We start from the raw sequence: 22,635 nt of genomic DNA, 5'->3' as shown, positions 1-22,635 counted from the left end.
AGCAAAGGATGTGCTTTTGTCCCCTTGTAGGAGGTGAGACCTGCCAATAAACAAACCTGCTTGGGATTCCTTCCCTTCTGCCAGCGCACTCTTGTGCAAAGCTGCTCATTCCAAGGATTTAGGTGCTTGAAAGTACCTAAGTGTTGTTTCTTCAGCCCCTGATTTGTAGGATCAATAAACACTTTGGCTGTTATTGGAAACAAACTGACCCTCTGGTTAAAAAAAAGGGGGAATAAAGCTTGCCCAGCTGGTGACCTTGCAGACTGCTGTAGGCAGAGAAGCTGTCTTGGAGACAGGGTGATCTTGTGCCTGTAGATAAGCTGGTGGAGTTTGATCAGAAGGGTGTGAAATAAAGCTGTGGGTGGGTGTGGGAGCATCCTGTGGGTCTGTGTGGTGCTCATGCAGTGCCACTTTTAGACTGCTACCGGATGACTTCCAGTGCAGCTTAATCTGCCGGGTATGTGAAAGGCTTTAGTGCCATGGGCCAGGGGCTGAGCCAGCCATGTGATCCTGTGCTGGCATGGCAGACATGCCCGAGGAAGCAAATCCTGTGAATCCTTTGCTTGGAGGTGCGGCTCCAAAACCAGTAACAGGGCTGCTCCCGAGTAGCTGCACAGTGAATGTTAACTCCTCCAGGTCAGTGGTGCAGTTGTAGAGATTTGCTGCTGTGCTGGGCTTGTTTAGATCTTAGTTTCTGGTCCCTCGACATGGTGGTACTCACTGTTGTATCTGATCTTGATGTACTGGGAGCATAATGGAGAAGTGAAACTCAGTGTTTGCCTTTATCTCCTTTCACAGTGAGTTTGTGAATGTTGTTTCTGGCTGCCTTGTTTAATCTTATCTCTAGTCCTTTTGTATTTCATTGACCATTTGGAATGGGAGTCATTCCTAGTGGAGTTTCAGCTTGCCTGACAAAGGTAACCTAGCTGATAAAGGAACTGTGTCCAGAGCAGATTCATCCTGAAGATGGGGGTTACTTCTGGTTTTAGGTCTATGCTTGGAGGTGGCACATCAGTTTTAGTTTGTAGTACTGTCTTCTAGAGTGTTAAAGCTCTTCCCAGGGATGGGGGTGTTCACCTGGCAATGAAATGGACCTGCTACTGACCTGGACTGTTCACCTGGCAGTGAAATGGACCTGCTACTGACCTGCTGCATGTGAATTTCTGCTCACTCTGGGGTGTGTGTGGATGTCTGGGGCAGAGTCTGCCCACTGTGGAGCAGCTGATAGGTGGTGCCTGGGTTGGAAATGGGGTGAATTTCAGTTGCTGTTGTCTCAGGCTGCTGTTGAGTACCTCTTGTAAGACAAGGACAATGCGTGTAAAACAGGGAGGCTTCCTCTAGTAAACATTATTTCTGTAGTGCAATCAAAGTTGTGCTTTTTGGGACATCCTAAGCAGCTTTTCTTGTTCCTAATACAGTAGCTGAGGCCAGTCTCACAAGCAGGTGCTGGCACAGCTGCTCAAGCTTGGGCACCAGCATGGGAGCCTTGCTCAGTTCTGCTTAACCTGACAGGAGGCTTTGGGCTTGTATCACATCCCTTGTACAGTGGCAGAAGTGCTTGTGGTGGCAGGAGAAGAGAGGCTTGCTCACTTCCCAGAGCATGCTGGGTGCTGCTGAGCAAGGTGAGAAGGTGGGTGCACCTTGGGTGCCCTGACTGAGTAGGCTGGAGGAAATGTGTGATTTCTTTCTGGAGACTGATTGCAGCAGAACCTGAGCTACCCAGCCAGGCCAGCAGTGAGCAGTGTAAGGATGTGGATGAGTCAGCAGCTGCCAGTGCTTGGGCAGCTCAGAGTTGTCAATCTGATTGCAGCTGTTTCCTTAGTGGCAGGTGGGAACCTCTTGCTGGTTACCAAGAGCCTGAGTACTACAGCTCTGCAAGCTTCCTTGTCTCTGGGTTGGAAAAGCGCACAAGCTACTTTTGTGTGGTGTGTTGCTAATCACCATCTTCTCCATGGAATAGGTACAGAATCAGAGAATTGTTTTGATTGGAAGAGACATTTAAGATCGAGCCACCCTGCAACCTAAGACCACTGTGGCCAGCAAACCATATCACCACATGTTATGTCCACAGGCTTCTTGAACACCTCCAGGGATGGGGACTCCTCCACCTCCCTGGGCAGCCTGTTCCAATTCCTGACCACTCTTGCAACAAAGAAATTTTTCCTAATCTTCAACCTAAACCTCCCCTGGCACAATTTCAGGCCAATTCCTCTTGTTCTATCACCTGATAGTAGGCAGTTGGTGCTGTCAACAAGAATGAGTTGGGATAGCCATGATCTGCTTGGACCCTGTCTCTTGCAGAAATTCATTCCCAGTGGCTCTAAAGCTGAGCAGCTGATGACTAAAATTCAGAATCCAACACAGCAAATTGCCCCCTGTGCCAGGCAGGTGCTTTAGAGCCTGGAGCAGGCTGTCAGAGCTGGCTGCTGCTGCTTTGAGTGGACAAGATGAGGCTCTGTGGGATCAGGGTTCTGTCTTCCCTGAGCCTGGCTTCTGGATAAGCAACCATCAGAGTAGAGACTTGTGTGGCATCACTGCTTGAGTTTAAATCATGCCTATGGAATTCATGGAATCCCACGATAGTTAGGGGCTTGGAAGGGGCCTCCAGAGACCTAGTCCAACTTCCCCTCCTAAAGCAGGGTCACCCAAAGCATGTTGCCCCAGATCACAGTGTTCAGGGGTTTGGAATCTCTCCAGAGAATGAGACTTCACAACCCCCCTGGGCAGCCTGCTCCAAGCCTCCAGCACCCTCACACCAAAGTTGTTTCTCCTCTTGTTCAGATGAAACCTCCTGGGTTCCAGTTTGTGCCCATTGCTCCTTGTCCTGTCACTGGGCACCACTGAACAGTCTAGCCTCATCTGCTTGCCCCCAAACTATTGATCAGCACTGAGAAGATCCCCTCTCAGGCTGCTCTTTTCCAGGTTAAACAGACCCAGGTCCCTCAGCCTTCCTGCTCAGAGATGCTCCATCTCAGCATCTTTATAACTGCCACTGTGCTCTCACCAATAGTTCCTTGTCTCTCTTGAACTGGGCCAAATACTCCAGGTATGGCCTCACTGGAGCAGAGGGGGAGAAGAGCCTCCCTTGACCTATTGGCCACGCTCTTAATGCACCACAGGACACCATTTGCCTACTTGGCCACAAGAGCACATTGCTGGCTCATGGGCAACTTGACCACCAACACTCCAAGGTCCTCCTCTGTGGAGCTGCTTGCCAGCAGGTCACCTGTCCTGCTGCAAGTGGGTTTCCCTCCCCAGGTGCATGATCTTATACTTGCCCTTCATGAGTTTCCTTTCCAGCCTTTGACTCTGGAGCTCCACCTTGAGTGTAGGAGCTCTGACTGGTGAAAGGACTCTCTTCTTACAACTTAGATGCTTTGAGTGGCAGAGCTTGGGGAAGATTTTTTTGTTCCAGCAGGGGAAATACTTGTACTTTAATCTGTTCATGGTCCCTCAAGACAACCTTTTGGTTGTCTTCCTTAGGTCAAACTAAATTTATCCTGGATTGGACTTTTCAGCATTAAGAGGATTACACATGGTGGAGAAGGGATGGCAGAAGTTCATGACCTTTCATTAATGCTATCAGGGAAACACGTGTGGAGCTACCTTACTGGGTGGTAATGAAATGTGCAGCAAGAAGGTGCTGGGAAGAGGTCAGTCCAGCGGCAGCCTGAGCAATGTGAGGGAACAAGTTTGGTCAGCACTCCTGGGGCTGAGTTATCCAGATCTTGGCAGGGCTATGTGGCAGGAGGCATCGCCACTGGAGACTTAGCTTGTCATACCTAACATTAAATCACAGAATCGCAGCATGGTGTGGGACCTCTGGAGATCATCCAGTCCAACCCCATTGCTGAAGCAGGGGCACCCACAACAGGTTTTCCAGGATCACAATGTCCAGGTGGGTTTGGAGTTTTTCCAGAGGAGACTCCATAACTTCCCTGGGCAGCCTGCTGCAGGTCTCTGGCATCCTTACAGCAAAGAAGCTCCTTGTGTTCAGGTGGAGCCTCCTTGGTTCTGGTTTGTACCTTGTCCTGTTGCTGGACACCACTTGAAAGAGTCAGGCCCCATCCTCTTGTCCCCCACCCTTTAGCTTTTGCTGAGCATTGCTCAGATCCCCTCTGGGGCTGTTCTCCAGGTTCAACAGCCCCAGGGCTCTCAGCCTTTGCTCCTCATGGAGGTGCTCCAGGCCCCTCAGAAGCTTTGTAGCCTTTACTGTACCCTCTGTAGTAGTTTCCTATCTCTTGAACTGGGGAGCCCAGAACTGGACACATCTTTTAAAGGTAGCTTTGCAGTTAATGATAATCCTTGGTGCACTCAGATCATTCTGACAAGGCAACTGAGTTGTCAAGCCCAGCTAACCTTCCACCACACTATGGTGGTTCACAAGTATGTGCTCCAGGAGTTCCCCAAGCCCTGGCCTCAGCTTGCCAGCTCAAACCAACAGGCACAGTGCAGCAGTGATGAGGACTGTCAGCATAGAGCCTATCTGGTTGCTTCAGTGGACAGGATCTTGTGGTGCTTCAGACTGGTTCAGTACTCTGATGAAAGGCAAACCTTCCTCAGTGAGGCTGTGTGGTGCAGGCAGTAACTTCTAGTGGTGTGTGGTGGAGATGGGAGAGAAAGTGGCCTTGACAGGCAGGAGTTGACATCTCCCACCAGCTCTGCTCTTGCTAGCCTGTCCTTGAGCAACTGCTCCACTGGGAGTGTGGTTCTCCTCTCCCATGTTTAAAGCTGATCTGCATGTTCCTCACTGTTGAGGAAATGTGAGTCAGCTTCTTAAGGTAGCAAGTGGTTTGTTTGTCAGGTTTTAAAGCTGGATATTGCTGGGTGGAAGGTGCTGCTCCCAGACCGAGCTTAAAACCCCAGCAACCACCCTAAAGCATCTTTTGAAGTCATCCCATTCTATCAGCACAACTTCCAGTGTAATTAAGAGGAACAGTGAGCAAGGCTCCCTTCTCAACCTTTCCCTGTGTATTTCCAATCTGATTGAACTGTCTGGCTTCAACCCAGGGTGATGCCAAAGGGGTTTGGAGGACTGTAGGTAGCCTAGATGTCCTGGCAGCATAAGCACATTAAGCTGCTGGAGTGGGTCCAGAGTACTACAAAGGGGATCCAGAGGGCTGGAGCACTTCCCCTGTGGGGACAGGCTGGGAGGGTTGGGGCTCTTCAGTCTGGAGAAGAGAAGGCCTTATTGTGTCCTTCCAGTATCTGAAGGGGTCCTAGAAGAAAGCTGGGGAGGGACTTTTTAGGCTATCAGGTAGTGATAGGACTAGGGGGAATGGAATAAAGCTGGAAGTGGGGAGATTCAGACTGGATTTGAGGAAGAAGTTCTTCCCCATGAGAGTGGTGAGAGCCTGGAATGGGTTGTCCAGGGAGGTGGTTGAGGCCCCATCCCTGGAGGTGTGTAAGGCCAGCCTCATCTAGTGTGAGGTGTCCCTGCCCATGGCAGGGGTGTTGGAACTGGATGATCTTTATGGTGCCTTCCAACCCTGACTGATTCTATGATTCTAAGGCTCTGGGGAGACCTCAGAGCAGCCTTCCAGTACCTGAAGGCTACAGGAAAGCTGGGGGGGCACTTTTGACAAGGGCTGGAAGTGCCAGGATGAGGGACAATGGCTTTGAGGTGGGAGAGGGGAGGTTGAGACTGGAGACAAGGAAGCAATTCTTGGCAGTGAGGGCGGGGAGACTCTGGAACAGGTTGCCCAGGGAGGCTCCCTCCTCCCTGTTAGTGTTGAAGGCCAGGCTGGATGAGGCCTTGAGCAGCCTGGGCTGGTGGGATGTGTCCCTGCCCACGGCAGGGGAGTTGGAACTGGATGAGCTTTAAGGTCCCTTCCAGCCTAACCCATTCTGTGATTCTAGGATTTCCCTTTCATTAAGCTCTGCTCGTTTAAGGGAGACAAAGCAGCTATTACCTTGCTATAAGCTGACAGGTGGGTGCTTAAATGACTTCTTGAGGATGGGAGTGGTTTCAGGTGGCAAGGGCAGTGTAAAGGCTGTTTGTTGTGGCCCATCAGGTCCTAATGATTCTCGGTGTCTGCTTTATTTAAGGAAAGCTGAAGGACAAATGCAAACTCACACTGGCTGACTGAATTGGTTTCCTGCTTGCTTTTGACTGCAGCCAAGTTGGGCTGCAGCCACGAGGAAACCAGATGGTGCTGATGTGTGGGGTCTTAGATTAAAGGACAACAATGTTGTGAGGTGTAGGGACCCCAAATGTAGCACCACTGGTGTGAGTTGAAGCAGCCTGAGGCAGTGCATGGCCATGGGCAAAAGCTCACCTGGAGCTGGCAGCTGAGGTGCTGCCCCAAGTCAGAGCTGTTTGTCAGATACATCCTGTTGTATGAAATTCAACACCTGTGCCCCAACAGAGTTGGGTTTGACCTTTCAAATGTCCCATTAGCAGGTCTTTGCTGGTGTGACCACAATGCTTTTCTCTACTGGAAGGTTGCTTTGGTAAGGGCTTCTCCACCAGGCCTGCAGATTGGAAGCAGATCACAGTGTTCCTCTGCAGAGAGTAGGGGCTTGGCCTAGAGCTGTTGTAGCCACTGCAGAGTGCAGCCTGGCTGGTGCTGAAGATTCAGTGTGCTCCCTGGTGTGCAGTGCTCTGTCCTACAGTGCTGGAGTTGGAATCTTCTGGGAAGAGGTAGGTAGAGCAGCAAGTTGCAGTGCCCTCATCCTGAGTTTCTTTAATAGCTCTTCAGCTGTTCAAGTGCCTGTGGTAGGGCAGTCTCCTCCATCTGGCTGTGCAGCAGCCAGTGTCTCCACTTGAGGAATGTTTCAGATTGCAGGGAAGGTGCTTAGCTTTGTGTCAGAAAAACCTCTTGTTGGGCATAAACTTGCTAGTTAAAAGAGCTTTGCTAAGCCCTGGTGTGCTTTAGGAATACAATTGGCTCATCCTCTAAAAACTTTCACTTGAAGTTTATTTGTCTTGTGTGCAAAACATACTCAAGCTTAATTTTCAGGGATGCAGATTCTCAGCCTTTAGAAGCAGAAGTGTCAGAGGCAAAACCATGCTGCTGCTGGGAGCTGCCCTCCCATTTGTGATCCTAAGATGCTCCTGCATCTTGTTTCTCTGGTTTTGGGTTGGAAGCTCAGCCTTTGTCAGAACTCTGGCCCTTGAGGTGGTTGCACACAAGTGAGTCCTATCTTGTCAGTGAGCTTGCAGCTGAGTTGTGGTTATCTATCCCCTGCTCTGTATGCCTGGGGGTCTTGTTCATGGAGGGGCTTCTTCCATACTTAGGTTCTACTGGAAGTTACGATGAGCACAGGGGGACTTTCATGGGTGCAGAGCTGGTAGGAGTAGGGTCTGGCTTGTCTGTTTTTTTTGCTGAAGCCTTCTGTTGCCTCTTGATTTTCTGTTTTCAAGCTCAACCCTGTTTGCTGAATTTTTAGCTGGTTATGCAGGGGGCCTAGACATGGAAGGCTTAAACATCTCAACATCTTTGTGCTCCCCTTTCATGACTAAGTTACAGATGCTGCTGCTCCAGGACAGGGGCTAAATTGTGCTCACCCTTCCCCATCCTCCCTTAACCCACCTGGCACAAACTCCCCATGGATCCCAGCTCCTGGTGCTGGGCCCAGCTTGTCATCTTCACACAGGCTTGGGCTGTAATTTTCTGCCTGACTTTCAGTTTCACAAGCATGGCTGGTGCAGCCATGCTGCTGGCCTTCAGATTAACTCCCTGTGGCTTGACCTGGGCCAGAGCAGCTTGCCAGCCCATCTTCCCATGTGGAAACTCACCCGGTGTAAGCAGGGAGGGGTTGTGGACTGGAGCTGTCTGAGCTGGTATGGTTTAGCTGCAGGTTGAAAGCTGAACTGAGTAGAGATGTTCACCTGAAAGAAGCCTTTGAAATGTCTTCATTGAACATCTGAAGTCTGAGGAATGCAGCTTTCAGTCCAGGTTGGTGGTGTGTGAAGCTGTCCATCTTTCCAGCCTGTCCTGCTTTACACCCTAGCTCCAGGGATCTCCTGGACAGACATCACCCTGTTCCTGAAACCAGCATAGGAGCCTTTTACTGAGGTCTGTCTTCTCATGAAGCTGTTGAATCAACCCTGACTGGCCCAGGAGACAGGAGTTCAGCTCTCCCAGATGCTCAGGCATGAGCCCCACACAGCTGGTTCTTCTGCCAGCGTAGCTGGCTTCCAGTGGCAACTCCAGGGAAAAATTCAGGTTAGAAAATCTTATGCTGGTTCTTGGGGTTTGGAAAAGTCTGCAGCAAAGTCTTTGGGCCATATCAGGTTGTAAAGTGAAATAATTTAATGTTTGGGAGATGTTTACTTCTGAGTAACTTGGGGTTATGACTTTTCTGTTGGACTTTTGGTAGGAAATGAATTCTTCCTGCCCCAGTATCCCTACATTTTTGACTGCTGTCAAACTGATTGCTTTGTAACACATTTACAGGCTCTGAATTTGAAAAGTACTATTCCAGAAATCTGTTCAAATTCTGTGTTTGTTCAAGTTATTGTTTTTCCTTGATGACCTGCATTTATCTTTTAGTGTGGCTGGGAATGTTAAAGGGGGAGGCTTGCTTTGGATGGAAAAAGGCCTCATTAAAATGCTGGTTGTCTAAGCAAGTTCTGCTCTGTGCTTCAACCCTAACTGAAGTGCAGGGAGCTTGTCTCTAATGGAGATGGAAGTCATGGGGGGAAATGTTCCCCTGAACTCAAATCTGCCTTCAGTTAAACAAAACAACTTAATCTCTGGGAAACATGGATAGTGAGGGAGAGATGGCTGGATGCTGTGGGATGAGTGCTCTCAGTGCTGATAAATGATTCTTGTTCTCCTTTATTTCTTCAGTGGTGGGTTTCATAGAATCCCAGGATGTTAGGTCTTGGAAGGGATCTCTGGAGATGGAATCCCACCCCCTGCCAAAGCAGGATCACCCAGGGTAGGTCACACAGGAATGCATCCAGACAAGGCTTGAAAGCCTCCAGAGAAGGAGACTCCACAAACACTGGGCAGCCTGCTCCAGGGCTCCAGAACCCTAACAGTAAAGAAGTTTTTCCTCATGTCGAGTGGAACTTTGTGCATTCCAATTTCTGTTGCTGCTTGTCCTATCACAGGACACCACTGAAAAGTGCCTGGCCTTGTCTTGACACCCACCCCTCAGATGTTTATAGACATTAATCAGATCCCCTCTCAGTCTGCTCTTCTCCAGACTAAACAGCCACAGGTGTCTCCGCCTTTCCTCATCAGACAGATGTTGTGGTCCCTTCATCCTCATGGCTTCTGTTGATCACTCTCTAGTATATTCCTTTCCCCTTTGAACTGGGAAGCTTGTAACTGGACATAATACTCTGGCTGTGGTCTCACCAGGGCAGAGCAGAGGGAGAGGAAAACCTCCCTTGACTAGCTGACCTGCTTGGGTTTCATTCAAGATGTTTTATCTGGGGGGGATTCAGGTTCTGTTGCATGTTGATACTCTTTGTTACTCTGCTACCCAGAAGATGAAGTTTGAGAATTAACCTTGGAGATGGCATAAAACCTGCTGGGATCCTGGTCCCTGAAGGGAAGATGATGATCTTCTGCTGCTGGGGATCTGCGCGGGAGCACCACGATTGTGTGTGTTCATAAACACAGCAATGTTCCATATTCATATGGGCAAGCTATGGTTGCTGTGGGAACTGAGCTGTCTGAGCAATGTGCCTTGATCCTCTCCTCCCTACAGCTGCCTTAGAAATGGTTTCAGGGCCTGTCCAAAACAAGCAATCTGAAAACTCTGCTGGCAGGATGAATGTGGTGAGAGATACCCCACTGAAGCTGCAGGGAGATGCTTTTGGAGGAACAAGGAGGTGCTGTTACAGGTGCTTGATAGTAATGTGGCTGAGTTGGCACTATAAGTTGTACTGGTACTATTCAGGGGGTAGCAAAGGACCCTGGTGGATGCTTTTGTGGTGAAGTGCTGTGGAGGAGGCTTCTGCTGGAAAGGAGAAGATGGCACATTGCCAGCAGGTATGGTTTTAGCTGCTCTCATCCTGACTGTAGTGCTTCAGCCCCCTCACCATCATCTGGGAACGCTGGTGCTCCCTAAACTGCCATGTGCTGAAGGCAGGCCTTGTGCCTCATGCCAATTATCACCAGCCCTTGCCCAGGCTATGCAGGGTCACAGCCAACCCCAGTGGCACAGGATGTGGATGTGGAAAAGGAGGCCAGGAACGCTGTTGGGTTGCCCAGGGCAGCCAGGGCTGCACATGAGGGCTAACGTGACAGGGACTGGAGTGCCTGCAGCGCCCTGGAGAGCCAGGAGCAGTGTGCAAGGTGTACAGCTGATGGCACAGTGGGAGGGTGTGGAGGCAGGGGGAGGAGGAGGAGACAGCTGCTGCTGCCTGGGAGCTGGCTTATAAATGCCCTCTGACTCAGATTTTGGGTAACACAGCTGAACATCTTGTGGTTTGATCAGCCCCCAGATCCCTGCATTAAACTGGAATTCTCAGACTATGAACCTGCTACATTTCCTTAGGCTGTTGGCACAGGCTTAGAGTGAGGCAGGAATCCTGCATCTCCAGTACTGTAGGCTGGTGAACACCCTGCAGGGAAGGGGAGGGCTGGGAAAGTTGGGGAGGGGAGAAGGGGGGGTGGGCAGGCAAAAGGTAAACAGGCCATGAAAAATTCCTGCTGTGGAATGAGTCCAGCTGGTCGTCTTCTCCCTGTGGCAGTGTGATGTGCCTGTTCAGGCTGGACTTGGGACAGTGGTCTCCTACCAGGGTAACTGGGGGGAGTGGAAGGTCTGTCCTGGTTACTCAGTGGTAAACAATGCCGAGTCAGTGAGGCACAGTGGCCAAGTTGAAGTGAATAGATTATGCTAGCAGAATTGCAAAGCCTTGCATCGGGCTCTGAACTGGAGCCAGCAGCTGGAGCCTGTCCAGGACTAAAGTGTTTTTTGGGTTTGGTGGGTGGAGGGAGGCGGGGACAGGAGAGCCTGGGTAGCACTAAAACTGTCTGCTCTGTCGCTGCTGCTGCCGCTGCTTTCAGCATTGCTGGGGGGATTGCTGCCTCGTCTGCTGTGTCGCAGAGCCCTGGGTTTTGTGCTGCCTGCCTCTCTTGATTTCCTGGAGCTGCCGCCTCTCCCCTCCTGCCTGCCAGCTTGTCTTTTTGAGGGGGAAGCCTTCCCCCTTTCCTCTTACCTTGATTTTGTAAGAGCTGATGCAGTTCTCTTGCACGGCTGTGTGACGTCACTGTCAGCACAGTAAGCATCAGCAGCCTGGTCACATGCTGACCCAGTCAGTAATGCAGACGGGATAGGAAGGTGGAGGGGCTGAGGGGGGTGGGGGACTGGCTGCTGGACATATGGTAGTCCTTGCTTTTGGGGCGCAACTGCTAGTTGCAGAAGCTGTGGCTTCAGAGCGGCGCAAGACCTGGCTTGGGGCTTAAGGCTTTGGAAAAACTCCTTCTGTAAAAAAAAAAAAAGGCAAAGCAGCCCCTGAACTCTCAAGATTCTGTTTGTTCTCCATCTGAGCAGACTTGCAGGACTCTGAAGAAGCAGTGGCGAGCAGGATGCTTTTCCCCACGTCCACGCAAGAGTCTTCCCGTGGCCTCCCAGACACCAACGATCTGTGCCTTGGCCTGCAGTCCCTCAACCTGAGAGGGTGGGACAGACCCTGGAGCACCCAGGACTCTGAGGCTGCAGCACAACCCAGCACACAGTCCGGTGAGTTTGCTGATGCACGCAGCAGCACTTGTGGGATTCCTCTTTATTTTGGACCCTCTTTAAAGCTGTCGTGGAGCCATTTGCTTGTGTAATAGTGGGCTGCTGCTGGGGGGCTTCTCGACCTGTTGTGCTTGTGTAAGGTGGTAGGTGGGCTGGGGAGACTGGGGCTGGTGGTGCCACAATCCCCTCTGCTCTGGTCACTGCAGACGAGAAGTGCCTGAAGCTGGTGTTGGGCTTGGTGCCGTAAGGCTGATAGACAGAGTAACCCTGCTGAGAGAGGAGAAATCATCTCCCTGCCTTTGGATGGAGTAGGTGGGGGGTGTGGTGTCAGGAGGCTGGACTCGTCTGGTAGGAGCAAGGCCGAACTTTGCTCTAGCAGCCCAGGAATGTCCCTGGTGGCAGGGATGTGGGGGCTGATAGAGGGACCCCTGACAGCACCACTTGCTCCTACACTGAACTCTGGGGTGTGGTAGGCGCAGCTATCACCAACTCACAACTTTGGGTAGCAGCTTGCAGGCTGGTTGGGAGACTTAGTAGGATCCTTCCCTACTACCACGGCCAACTAGGAATAGTGGTCCCTGCCTCAGTGGGCTGGAGGAGATATAGCAGAATGGTTTCTCTGGTTTAACTCTTCTGGTCCAGCACAAACCTCTGTGCTGGGCAGGGTGTGGGCTTGCAGGCACACACTGCTGGCTGGTTTGCCCTTCCCCCTCAATCCTTTCCAGTCTGGTTTTACAGCTGGGATTGGATGGAGGTTTTTTGGGGTGCTGGCTACTTCCTCTGGGTTTGAGGCAGAGTGCAGTTAACTATTCCAGAGCCCTGTGCTGCCAAATCACGGGAGGAAGAGTTGCTGCCTGTGCCAATTCAATGCATTTCCTTGGCCTGCTGACGGAGCAGGGAAGTAAAAGAGAGGGAAGAGTTTGTTTCCCAGCTTCTGAGGGCTGCAAAAACCAGTTTCACAAATGGTGGTATGCTCAAGTATCAGTCCATGGAAAGATCTAGTGCTTTGGCAGAGTTTGTACAAGTTCAGCCTGGTTGCTACAGAAACTCATCCCTTTATAGCAGCACGCTGCTGCTTTGTTCAAAGGGTAGCACATCTCCACACAGACTGGGGTGACACAGGAGGCCCCAGGCGTGAAGCTGGTGCTGACAGGAATGTAGATTGCTCTGGGGGGGCTGTCCTGGGAAGTGCAACTCTACCCATGGAGATCTTTGGAGGAGGAGGGCAAAGGGGTGTCATGAGCTACCTCTGTTCAGGGGATGCTGCCCTTGGGATAGGAAGAGCAGCCTTGAGTGTTGCTGCCTGGGCTGTAAACCCAACAGAAACCCCATGTGGATTGGTGGAGTTGGAGAGGCCAGCAGCAGCACAGCTTGCTTGAATCTCTACACCCAATGTCCCTGAGGCTCTAGTGGGCAGACCAAAGTGTGGGCCTCAGCAGGCACTTAGGGTCTACTTGCAGCAAGGCTGCAGTGCATTCTTAAGCTGTTCTCTGCTCCAGCACATGGCCCTGTGGGCTCCTTCTGCACAGGGAATGCCACATGCTCTCTGCCTGTCCTCCCTCCATTGCTAGCTGAGACCTGGGAGAAGGAAGGAGCAGTGGAAGTTGTTACCATGCAGTGAGGCTGGGCAGGTACCTCAGAGCTGCACACCAAGCCCCTTGTGGCTGTTAGCAGACTATGGGGTGCTGAACTTGTCCTATAAGGTCTTTAATTTCAAGATCACCCCCTTTTCAGGAAGGTGATATCCATGCTGGGGGGTTCTGCCACTGCTACCCACCACAGCCCCTGGGGATTAGCACACAGTGGTGCTGCAGAGCACATCCAGGCAGCTGCTCTGTGCAGATGCCCCAGCCCCACCTGATCCACTGTAGCCATCTCCAGCTTTCTCTTGGCCGGTTTCCTGCCAGGCTGTCTTGGCAGGGGCACCAGTGTCTCTGCAGCACACTGGCAGGCAGGCGAGCAGCTGTCGCACCAGCCTCTGCTGTGCTCTGCACCTTGCAGGTTGGGTGGTGGGGCCAAGCATGGTGGTACTGTGGAGGTGAGGGGTTCACTGTCCAGGGCAGAAGAGCTTCTGGCTTGAGGAGGAAGATTCCTTTGGAGATAATTTGAAGGTGCTGTGGTGACCTCCCTGCTGGCAGAAGGTGTATCTGGTGTCGGGTGCCCCCGCTGACTGCAGCGTCATGTCGGAGCTCCTGCCTGCCGCAGAGGCCTGGGAAGAGCCCTGGAAAGGATCTAACCTCAGGCTGATCTGCACCCAGTGGGTGTTTGTTGCAAGCAGCTGCTGGAAGATGTCACCCAGTGCTGCTTGGAGAGGTCTATTTCCTTGCTTCTCATTCCTGGCATTCCCCTCTGTACACACACACACCACAGCCTTCCCCCTTTCTAACTGGCCCAAACACAACTGTGCTGTGTCCATGGCAGGGCCTCTGGCCTTTGGAGGCTGTGCAGAGGGTTTGGTGCTGTCTGATGGGGTTGTCATGGTCTTGAAACCATGTGATCCCCTCAGTCCCACTGAGCTTCCCAAGTGTGCAGCAGCTAGGTCAGGAGTACATCCTGCGCCTGTGGGGATGGCATACGCTGGCTGGAGAAGTGCAAGGCTGGTATGTGAGCACAGCTGTTGTGTTGCTTCAGCCTGCCCACACCACCTACGGCTGCAGAGCCTCATCTCTGCCTCCTTAAGAGCCCTGAAGTAGCAACGTGGAGCTCCTTGGGAAGGGGACATCTTGTAGCTCAGGAATGCCTCCTGAAAGGCTTCTGTGAAGTGCTTCTCTCTGGGTGGCAGAGGAGTGTTCCCACCTCCAAAAACTCTGTGGGTCTGAGCAGCTGGCAGATGCTGATGGTTTCAGGTGCCCTAGCTGTGTTGTGACAAAAAGGGAGGACATGGAGAGGCTGCTGCTGCATCCAGATGCTCCTGATGTCCAGTGCTGAGGCCTGGGAGGCTGCAGCTGGCCTTGACATGAGGGCTTGGGTCCTGACAGGGTGTTCTGAGAGCAGGTGAGGCTGCATCAGCACTGGGCTGTCTGTGGGGGCTGGGGAGGGCTTGGCAGTGCCAAGCAGAGCTGTTGTGCCACTGGCACCCAAGCTTTTGGAAGGTTCCAGCAGTGACTCAGCTGCACAGACCCGTGGGGAGGTGGCTGGAAAGGTGAAAATGTGAAGGGGAAAAAAAAAAAGCTACCACAAACAATCAGGCTAAAAATATTGCTGATGTGATCCCCTGCAGTGCCTGTGCTTGAGTACTGATGAGCTGGGACCTCCTTTCCTGGCTGTGTAGTCCTTGCCAGCACAGAGCTTTCTCAGCCTGGGAAGGACCTTTGGCTGCCAACCCTTCTGGTGTCACCTTGTGCTCCCAGGGTGGTGTCACTGCCGAGCTTGGTGCAGCAGGGATCAGGTGCCTGCTGCCAGCTGGGGCTGTGCTAGAGGAGGCCAGAGAGCAGCAGGGGCTGGTTTGTACCCTCAGATCCTGCCTGCGTCCCCCTTCCCAACACTTCCCAGTCCTGCACCCAGATCAAGGGTATTTTGTGACAAGTTTTCCCTCTGGATCCAGCACCATAATGTGCTTGAGGATGTGTGCTTGGCCCTTGAGAGCGTGCCAGTCCCTCAGGCTGGTGTCTGGAAAAAGCTGCTCTGGGAGGCAGCAGCTGCTGCAGCTCGAGCTGCCAGTGTTTATTGGCTATAGGACTGAACTGCTGTCTCATAGCTCCAACCCACTGCTGCCACTCGAGCTGTCAGCCTGCAAAGTCTTCAGCAAGTCCCAGAAAGCTGCTCTGTGGCCCAGGAAGGGGCTGTTGTAGCAAACTGGCCTTGAACTCTTCCAGTCCTGTTGTTCCTAGATGTATTTCTTTATAGTTCCTCACTCTGCAGAGGTGAGGAGGGGAGATGAACCAGTCCTCTGCACATCCCTTCCCAGCACTGGTGCGGCTCATGGTGCTGTGGTCCAGGGCTCAGCCCCAGGCACTGATTCCCTTTGAGCTGTTGGCTGTTCTGTTGGGTGATGCTGTATGGTGGATGCAGCACAGCCCTGGAGCAGGGAGCCACATCCCTCCAAAGCTGGCAAAGGGTCTAGAGAACAAATGAACAAGTTCTGTGAGGAGTGGCTGAAGGGATTGAGTTGGTTTAGTCTGGAGATGAGAAGGGATGGGAATGGGCTTTTGCAGCAAACTGGCCTTGAGCACTCCCAGTGCTGTCCTGTCCCTACAGCTGTATTTCTTAGTAGTTCCTTACTCTGCAGGGATGAGGAGGGGTGAGGAAGCAGTGAGATGACACTGCCCTTGCTGGCATCCTTTACCTTCCCTGCCCTGCTCCTCAAGGAGCACAAGCAAATGGGGTCTCGATCCATTTTTTGCCAGCAGAACAGGTGACAACAGTACACAAGCAGATCGGTGTGTGGGTTTTGGGTCTCTCTGCCTGGTTTTGTAGCCTGTATGCAGCTGCTTGGTCTGTCTCGCCCTACATTAGGAGGCTGTCTTTATGTGGGACATCAGACTGCCCCCTGGGAAATCATCCTAGAACCAGTCTGTTAACACTAAGCTTGCAATGGTGTTTTTGGAAGGATCTGTTTCTGGAGAGGACTTTGGCCTCTCTAGTGGAGCCCAGCCTGAGCAGGTGAGTTCTTTCTGAGGGTGTCAGCTGGACCACCTTGTTCTGTCTGCTTCGGCCTGTTGTGTGGTCCTAGAGCTGCTGGTGCAGCAACAGATTGGAGCTTTCCTTAGCACTGCTCTGGAGACTGCAGCTCCAGCCTCCTCTGTGCCTTCTGTGGGGTGGCTGCTGCTGGCTTATTCTTTATCCTGGAAGGTTACAGCTCCACTGCCTCTGGTGCTGGGGAAATAGCCTGTGGTAGGGAGGCTCTGCTGAACCTTTCCAGCCCTCAGCTCTCCTGCTTCTCTAGAGCACAGCAACTTTTCTGCTGTAAGCTCAAGTGTGCTGATTATCTGTAGCTGCTTTAAAATGTGCCAAGATAGAGCTGCAGGCAGGCTGGTGTGCGTTGCTTGGCAGAGAGCTGAGGCCTCCAAGTGTGAACTGTTCTGAAGTCTTCAAGGCAAAACCCTACCTCTGAAGGATGAAAGAAAAGACCTGTTGTGCAGAAGGAAGCATGATTGTTGTCATGGGCTCCCAGTCTTGAGGACAGCAGGAGGGACTGTTTCCAGACTGTCTTCAGCAATGCTGTGTATTGGGTGGTAGGCACCTGAGGAACAGCCCCCTTGAAGTGAGTGCTCAGCCTTGGGGTGGTGGTTGCAGATCAGTACAATGTCACAATGTCATCCTTGGGCTGCTGGCTGGAGTGGCCAGCTGCAGAACTTGATGGCCCTGGAGGGGCAGAGGATTTGGGTGAGGGAAGTCCCCCAGATCCCTGGCTGTTTATCTTGCTGCTAGGCTAACCTGTGGTGCTAAGTCCCTGCCCCATAGCTTCTCCATTGTGCCCTTCTGCATGTCCAGGGCTCTCCCTTGCTGTTTGGCTGATACCTTTTGGACAAGTTTCTGCCTAGATGTGCCTTCAACTACTGCATGTTCCTTGGCTGCATGAAAATCCTTCTTGTGCTAGAGAAAAGTTTCAGAAGCTTATCCTGATAAAGAAGAGCTCAGTATCTGGATAACTTCAGTCAGTATCCAAGGGGTTTTTTGCTCTCTAGTGAAAGGGGAGCTTCAGGTCCAGGGAGGGAGCACGTAATTCTGAGTGAGACTTTCCATCACCATTCACCTGCAGCTTCAAGCCTGAGTCTGCCTGGGAAACTTGGTCAAAGGGCCTTCATCCTGCTGCTGGTTGGTTGCTTGGTGCTGGAGCAAGGAGGTGAGACCACCTCCTGCTGACCTCAGACAGGCAAGCAGGTAACCAAAGACTTGCTGGCAGTGAGGATCCTGATACCCTATGACTTTGGTGTCCTTTGTAGCCTTGGAAGGACGAGCAGCTTTGTCCTTCTGAAAACCTTGTCTGCTGCTCAGAACTTCACAGTCAAAGTACAAATGTGATGCACTGAGCATCAGCAACCTCTCTGCTCATAGATTTGGCCAGCCTATGAAGGGACCTACAGGATCACTGGAGAGGGACTTTATACAGCTGCACATGCTGGCAGGATGCGGGGGTAATGGCTTCAAACTGGAAGAAGCTAAGTACAGATTAGACCTTAGGAAGCAATTCTTCCACACAAGGGTGGTAAGGCACTGGAACAGGTTGTCTCCAAGCTATGGAGACTCTAATCCTGGGGGTATGGAAGGCCTGGCCTAGTAGGAAGTGCTCCTGCCTCTGGCAGGGGGCCTGGAACTGGATGGTCTTGAAGTCTCTTCCAATCCAGGTCACTCTGTGAATCTATGGTGGTGATGGTGCCTTCTGCATGGAGAACAATTAGAATGCTGTGAGGGAATAAAGTTGGGAGCTGGCCTGACTTGCATGGTCTCTTGTGTAGTGGTTGTACTTCAGGAGTTCCTGAGACTGCCTTACAAAAAGCCTGCCCTGTGCCATCTTGGCTCCTTGTGGGGCTTTTGTGTAGATGTTTAATGGGTGTTTTCCGGAGTGTTTCAATAAGGGCTGCTCTGTGGGCTGATCCCTCAACTGCTGGCTAGAGCAGGGAGCACTTAATGACTGTTGACTGCTTGTGTGGCAGCAGAATTTGATCCTTAACAGGATAAAACATGTACCAGAAAGTCAAACAAATAGCAAAACTCCTGAGTTTGGGATTGCTTTCTAATGGAAGGTGCCCTTAATCCACCTCCTGATGGAGGCTTCCATTTGAGCAGCTTCTCCTCAACAGTTTTATTTTTATTCGTGCTGATGCAGTAAAATAGAAGATGCAAATAGAGGAGTAAGTGGAACAGAACCTAACCAGCATCTCTTCTTGCATCCAGCTAGAGTGGATCAGGGCAGCCTCTAGTCTTGTGCTGGAGACAGCTTGTGGGAGCAGGCACACATCACCCAAAGCCCTGTCTCCTGGCAGGGAAGGATGTTTTATTGTGGCCTCTGGAGCAGCCCCCAGGGACTGTTGCTGCTGCCCACATGCTCTCTGGAGGAAACAGTGGATGAGTGGGTGCAAGGAAGGCACAGGCTGCTCCGACATCTCACCCTACTCAAAGCTGTTGGAGGTGCAAAGAAGAAAATACTTCAGCAGTGGTGGGTCTCCACCCTTCATGGCCAGGCTAACTGGTGCTCCCCTGCCTGGCCATGCTGGTGTGTACAAACACATCAGGATTGCAGAGCTTTTGCCTGTACACTTCTTGACTGAAGTTGTGGTCTGGAACATGTTCCTCTCTGCTAGCTCCTGAAGTGAGCCATAACAGGCATGGCCCCTCCAAGGAGACAGCAGAGCTGCCCCAGGCAGTAGCTTAGCCTTTCTGTCTCATCGTGACCAATGCTGGGGGGAGCAGTAGTATAGGGGTGGTGGTGACTCTTCCCCTGCCCTAGCTGTGAGACAGGCCCATGGTCAGCACCTGCTTGTGCTTTAGGCTGTTTGGCCCTGGTGCTGCCCTGTGATCAGGCTGTGTAGGTTGTGCTGTGGGAAGCCCTATCACTGTGGTGGCACTAAAGGCACAGCCAGGGAGCCAGCAGAGTGCCTGGCCTCTTTGCACAGCTCACCTTGCTCAGGAGCATTCCTGTGATGGCCACTGCCAAAGGACCTCTTGGACCCTCTGAAGCACACTTGACAGGCTGCCTGTCTAGGGTGGGAGGATAATTCCAGTTGGAATCAGACTCCTGAGCCCAACCTCCTACTCAAAGCTGAATTAACAACAACGTCCTGGAGGGTGTGGGCTGAGGGCAGGGGCACTGGGCAGGGTTTCTCCAGCCAGGGCTGCATCTTCCATCTCAGCACCCTGTATCCACATCACCAGGCTCCCTGTCCTTGTGCATGGTGCCCAAGGTGCTGGCAGAAGAGCTGACTCACAGGTAATGCCTGTGCTACTGCTTGGGCACAGCAGCAGCTGCCACCTCTCTGAGATGGCAGTGGAGGAGCTCCCAGCTCTCCCCTCCTTGCACCTCTGGCTACTTGTTATTAATCTGTGAGCACAGAGGGAAGGTGAAGCAAACCCCTGAAGCTGTACCTGAGGTGTGTAAACCTCAGGAAGGTAACTGAGAACCTGCAGCATCACTGGCTGTGCTGGGTGTGCCAATCTAGTAATGAAGGAAGTGGCTTTATACCAGCTGAAGGCTTCAGTGAGATTCATGTGCCTTTTTTCACTAAATGTTGCTATTGGGGCTAAGGCCTGGTGGGTTTTATTTTTCTAGTTCTGCCTTGCCCAAAAAGGGGATGGCCAGCAGCCTGCTCCCCCTCTGAAGAACATCCCTTCCCTGAAAGGGGTATCCCAAAGGATTTGACACCCCCCCCCCCCAGCTGTGGTGCAGCTGAGCAGTGGAAATGAGTCAGCCTCCTCCTGGCTGGCACTGAAGTCAGAGGCGCTGCAGAGCTTGCACCCTGGGTGCTGCAGCAGGGCATGGAGAGGAGCTCAGTGTTTAAATGCAGAAGTGGTGCTCTTCAGGCTTATGCTACTGAAGCTGCTTGTGCAGAATTTGACCCCAGTATGTTGGCTTTATCAGCTCTTTAGGACCCATAAGTGTTAAAACCTGCTGTGCTTCCGTGCTCTCATCTTGGAGAGGGACAGGGAGGTACTAGAGAGTGTCCAGCGGAAGGCTGTGAGGATGATGGACTGGAACGTGTCTGCTGAGGAGAGGCTGAGAGACCTGGGGCTGGCTAGGCCAGAGAAGACTGAGAGGAAACCTTAATGTTCATAAGTATCTGAAGGGTGGCTGCCAAGAAGGAGTTAGTCTCTTTTCAATGGCGTCCTGTGAAAGGGCAAGGGACAGGAGATACAAACTGGAAACCAGGAATTTTCCACCTCAGCATGAGGACAAACTTCTTGACTGTAAGGGTGCTGAAGCCATGGAGCAGGCTGCCCTGAGAGGTTGTGGAGTCCTTTTCTCTAGAGACTTTGAAGCCCTGTCTGGGTTCATTCCTGTGTGACCTGCCCTAGGTGATCCTGCTCTGGCAGGGGGTTGGACTCTGTCTTCAGAGATCCCTTCCAACCCCTGACATTCTGTGATTCTATGAAAGACGAGCATGGTTGTGGCAGTCTGCTCAGTGAATGCCCTGACCTGTGCACTCCCAGTCCTGAGTTGTGCTTTTCAGCTGTCTTTACTCACTTCATATTTACCTTGGGTGGAACAGCTGAGGGAGCTCGGTGTTTAGTCTGAAAAGGAGGCTGAGGGGAGACCTCATTGCTCTCTACACCTCCCTGAAAGGAGGTTGGAGACAAGTTGGTCTCCTCCCAATGAACAAGTGATAGCAAGAGAGGAAATAGTCTCAAGCTGCACCAGGGGAGGTTTAGGTTGGACATGAGGAACAATTTTTTCCCCAAAAAGGGTTGTCCGAGCCCTAGAACAGCCTGCCTTGCAGTGGTGGAGAAAAGATGATCCTGGGCTGCAGTCAGAATGGCTCTGCCCCTCTGCTGAGGGGACTGGGGTTTAGCCTGGAGAAGAGGAGGCTGAGGGCAGACCTCATTGCTCTCAGCTCCCTGAATGGAGGATGCAGTGAGGTGGGGACTGGACTCTTCTCCCTAGTTTCAGGTGGTAGGGCAAGGAAATGGCCTGAAACTGTGGTTTAGGTTAGATTTTTTTTTTTCCTGCAAGTGTGGCCAGGGATTGGAACAGGCTGCCCAGGGAGGTGGTGGAGTCACCATCCCTGGAGGTCTTCAAGAAATTTGTGGCCATGGCACTTTAGGACGTGGCTGGGTGGCTGGATTGATGGCTGGTTTTCATCTTGGAGGTCTTTTCCAACCAAAACAATTCTGTGACTCTATGATGTTAATGCACTAAGCTTCTCTGTGCCTCTCCTGCTGCTGCTGTTTCCATTTTTTCCAGGGCATGCTGGGGAAGTGACTTTACCATGCTGGTGCCAGAACTGAGAATAGACCTCAGGTGTCCTGACTCTAATTCTGTGGTTCAGCTGTGGGATCATGCTGCCTTTTTTTATTCCCCTGCCCCCCTTCTCAGCAAACCAGAAATAGCTGCCCGAATATCCTCAGTTTTTCTTTGCCCCAGATGAAGAATCTGTCAGGGCAGAGGTTCCTCCTTGGTAGGTCACAAACAAAGGGCTGTGCCCTCATTCCTACTTAGGTGATGGTTGTTACTGCTGGTGTGATCACATCTGCAGTTCTGGGAGATGCTTTTCTTGAACACTGGTGAGTGAGAAGATTGAGACTTCTGTTGTGATGCACAGCTCCAGAGAGGGTTCATGCCTTTCAGTTCAGCTGCCTCTTTCCATAGGGACAGTGACTTCTTCCAGTGCAGTAAAGGGAATCAAGTCAGGAGGATTTGATTTGAACTAGACAAGATACGCCTGGAGGTATCTGTTGTGTGCTCGGATGAGCTCTGCAGGCCAAAGGACAGAGTCCAATGGTAAGAGAGCTGGGGCTGTTTAGCTTGGAGGAGGCTGAAGGAGGATCTTGTTAATGCTAGCAAATGTCTAAGGGGGGGTGGCTGTCAGGAAGATGGGGCCAGACTCTTCTTGGTGGTCCCCAGTGACAGGATGAGGTAATGGGCATAAACACAGGAAGTTCCATCTAACCATGAGAAGGAACTTCTTGGTTTTGAGGGTGGTAGAGCACTGGACCAGCTGCCCAGAGAGGTGGTAGAGTCTCTAGAGACTTTCAAGGCTGCCTAGACATGTTCCTGTGTGATCCTGCTCTGGCATTTTGGCTGGACATGATTTTCAGAGGTCTCTTCCAATCCCTACCATGCTGTGAGTTCCCCTCCACCTCAGGGCCTTGTCCTGTGGCTCTTCCACCAAAACAGATTTTTTTTTTTTTTGTCTGTGTTGCTTCTCTTGCAGCTTTTCCCCAATTGTGCAGCTCTGGGAGCCTGGCTGCTCCCTGCTCTAAGGAGCTGAGGAATCTGCTGTCTGCCTCCCCTGTGTTAAGCAAAGCCTGCTTCTGCCGGGTATGCTGCAGCCCCATATCTGTCACTGCAGCTCCTGCTGGGCTGGCTTCAATTGTGTCCCCCACTCATCC

At 51.9% G+C, this 22,635-nt stretch overlaps 1 protein-coding gene across 5 annotated transcripts in view; it reads left to right on the top strand.

Moving 5' to 3' along the window:
* CPEB1 (cytoplasmic polyadenylation element binding protein 1) overlaps positions 1–22,635 on the top strand; it is a 48,031-nt gene that overhangs the window by 6,000 nt on the left and 19,396 nt on the right. For 2 of the 5 annotated variants that reach the window (XM_054387822.1, XM_054387820.1), the window contains exon 3: positions 11,461–11,649. In XM_054387822.1, the coding sequence (XP_054243797.1) occupies positions 11,461–11,649 (189 nt within the window). Of the gene's footprint in view, positions 1–11,457; positions 11,650–22,241; positions 22,254–22,635 lie in introns of those variants that run through there. The other 3 variants (XM_054387821.1, XM_054387824.1, XM_054387823.1) reach the window with 3 other exon arrangements.

The sequence above is a fragment of the Indicator indicator genome, chromosome 16 (assembly GCF_027791375.1).
Source record: "Indicator indicator isolate 239-I01 chromosome 16, UM_Iind_1.1, whole genome shotgun sequence".
Taxonomy (NCBI): Eukaryota; Metazoa; Chordata; class Aves; order Piciformes; family Indicatoridae; genus Indicator; species Indicator indicator.
The sequence above is the reverse complement of the archived record's forward strand: the minus strand, read 5'-3'. Positions and strand labels throughout refer to the sequence as shown.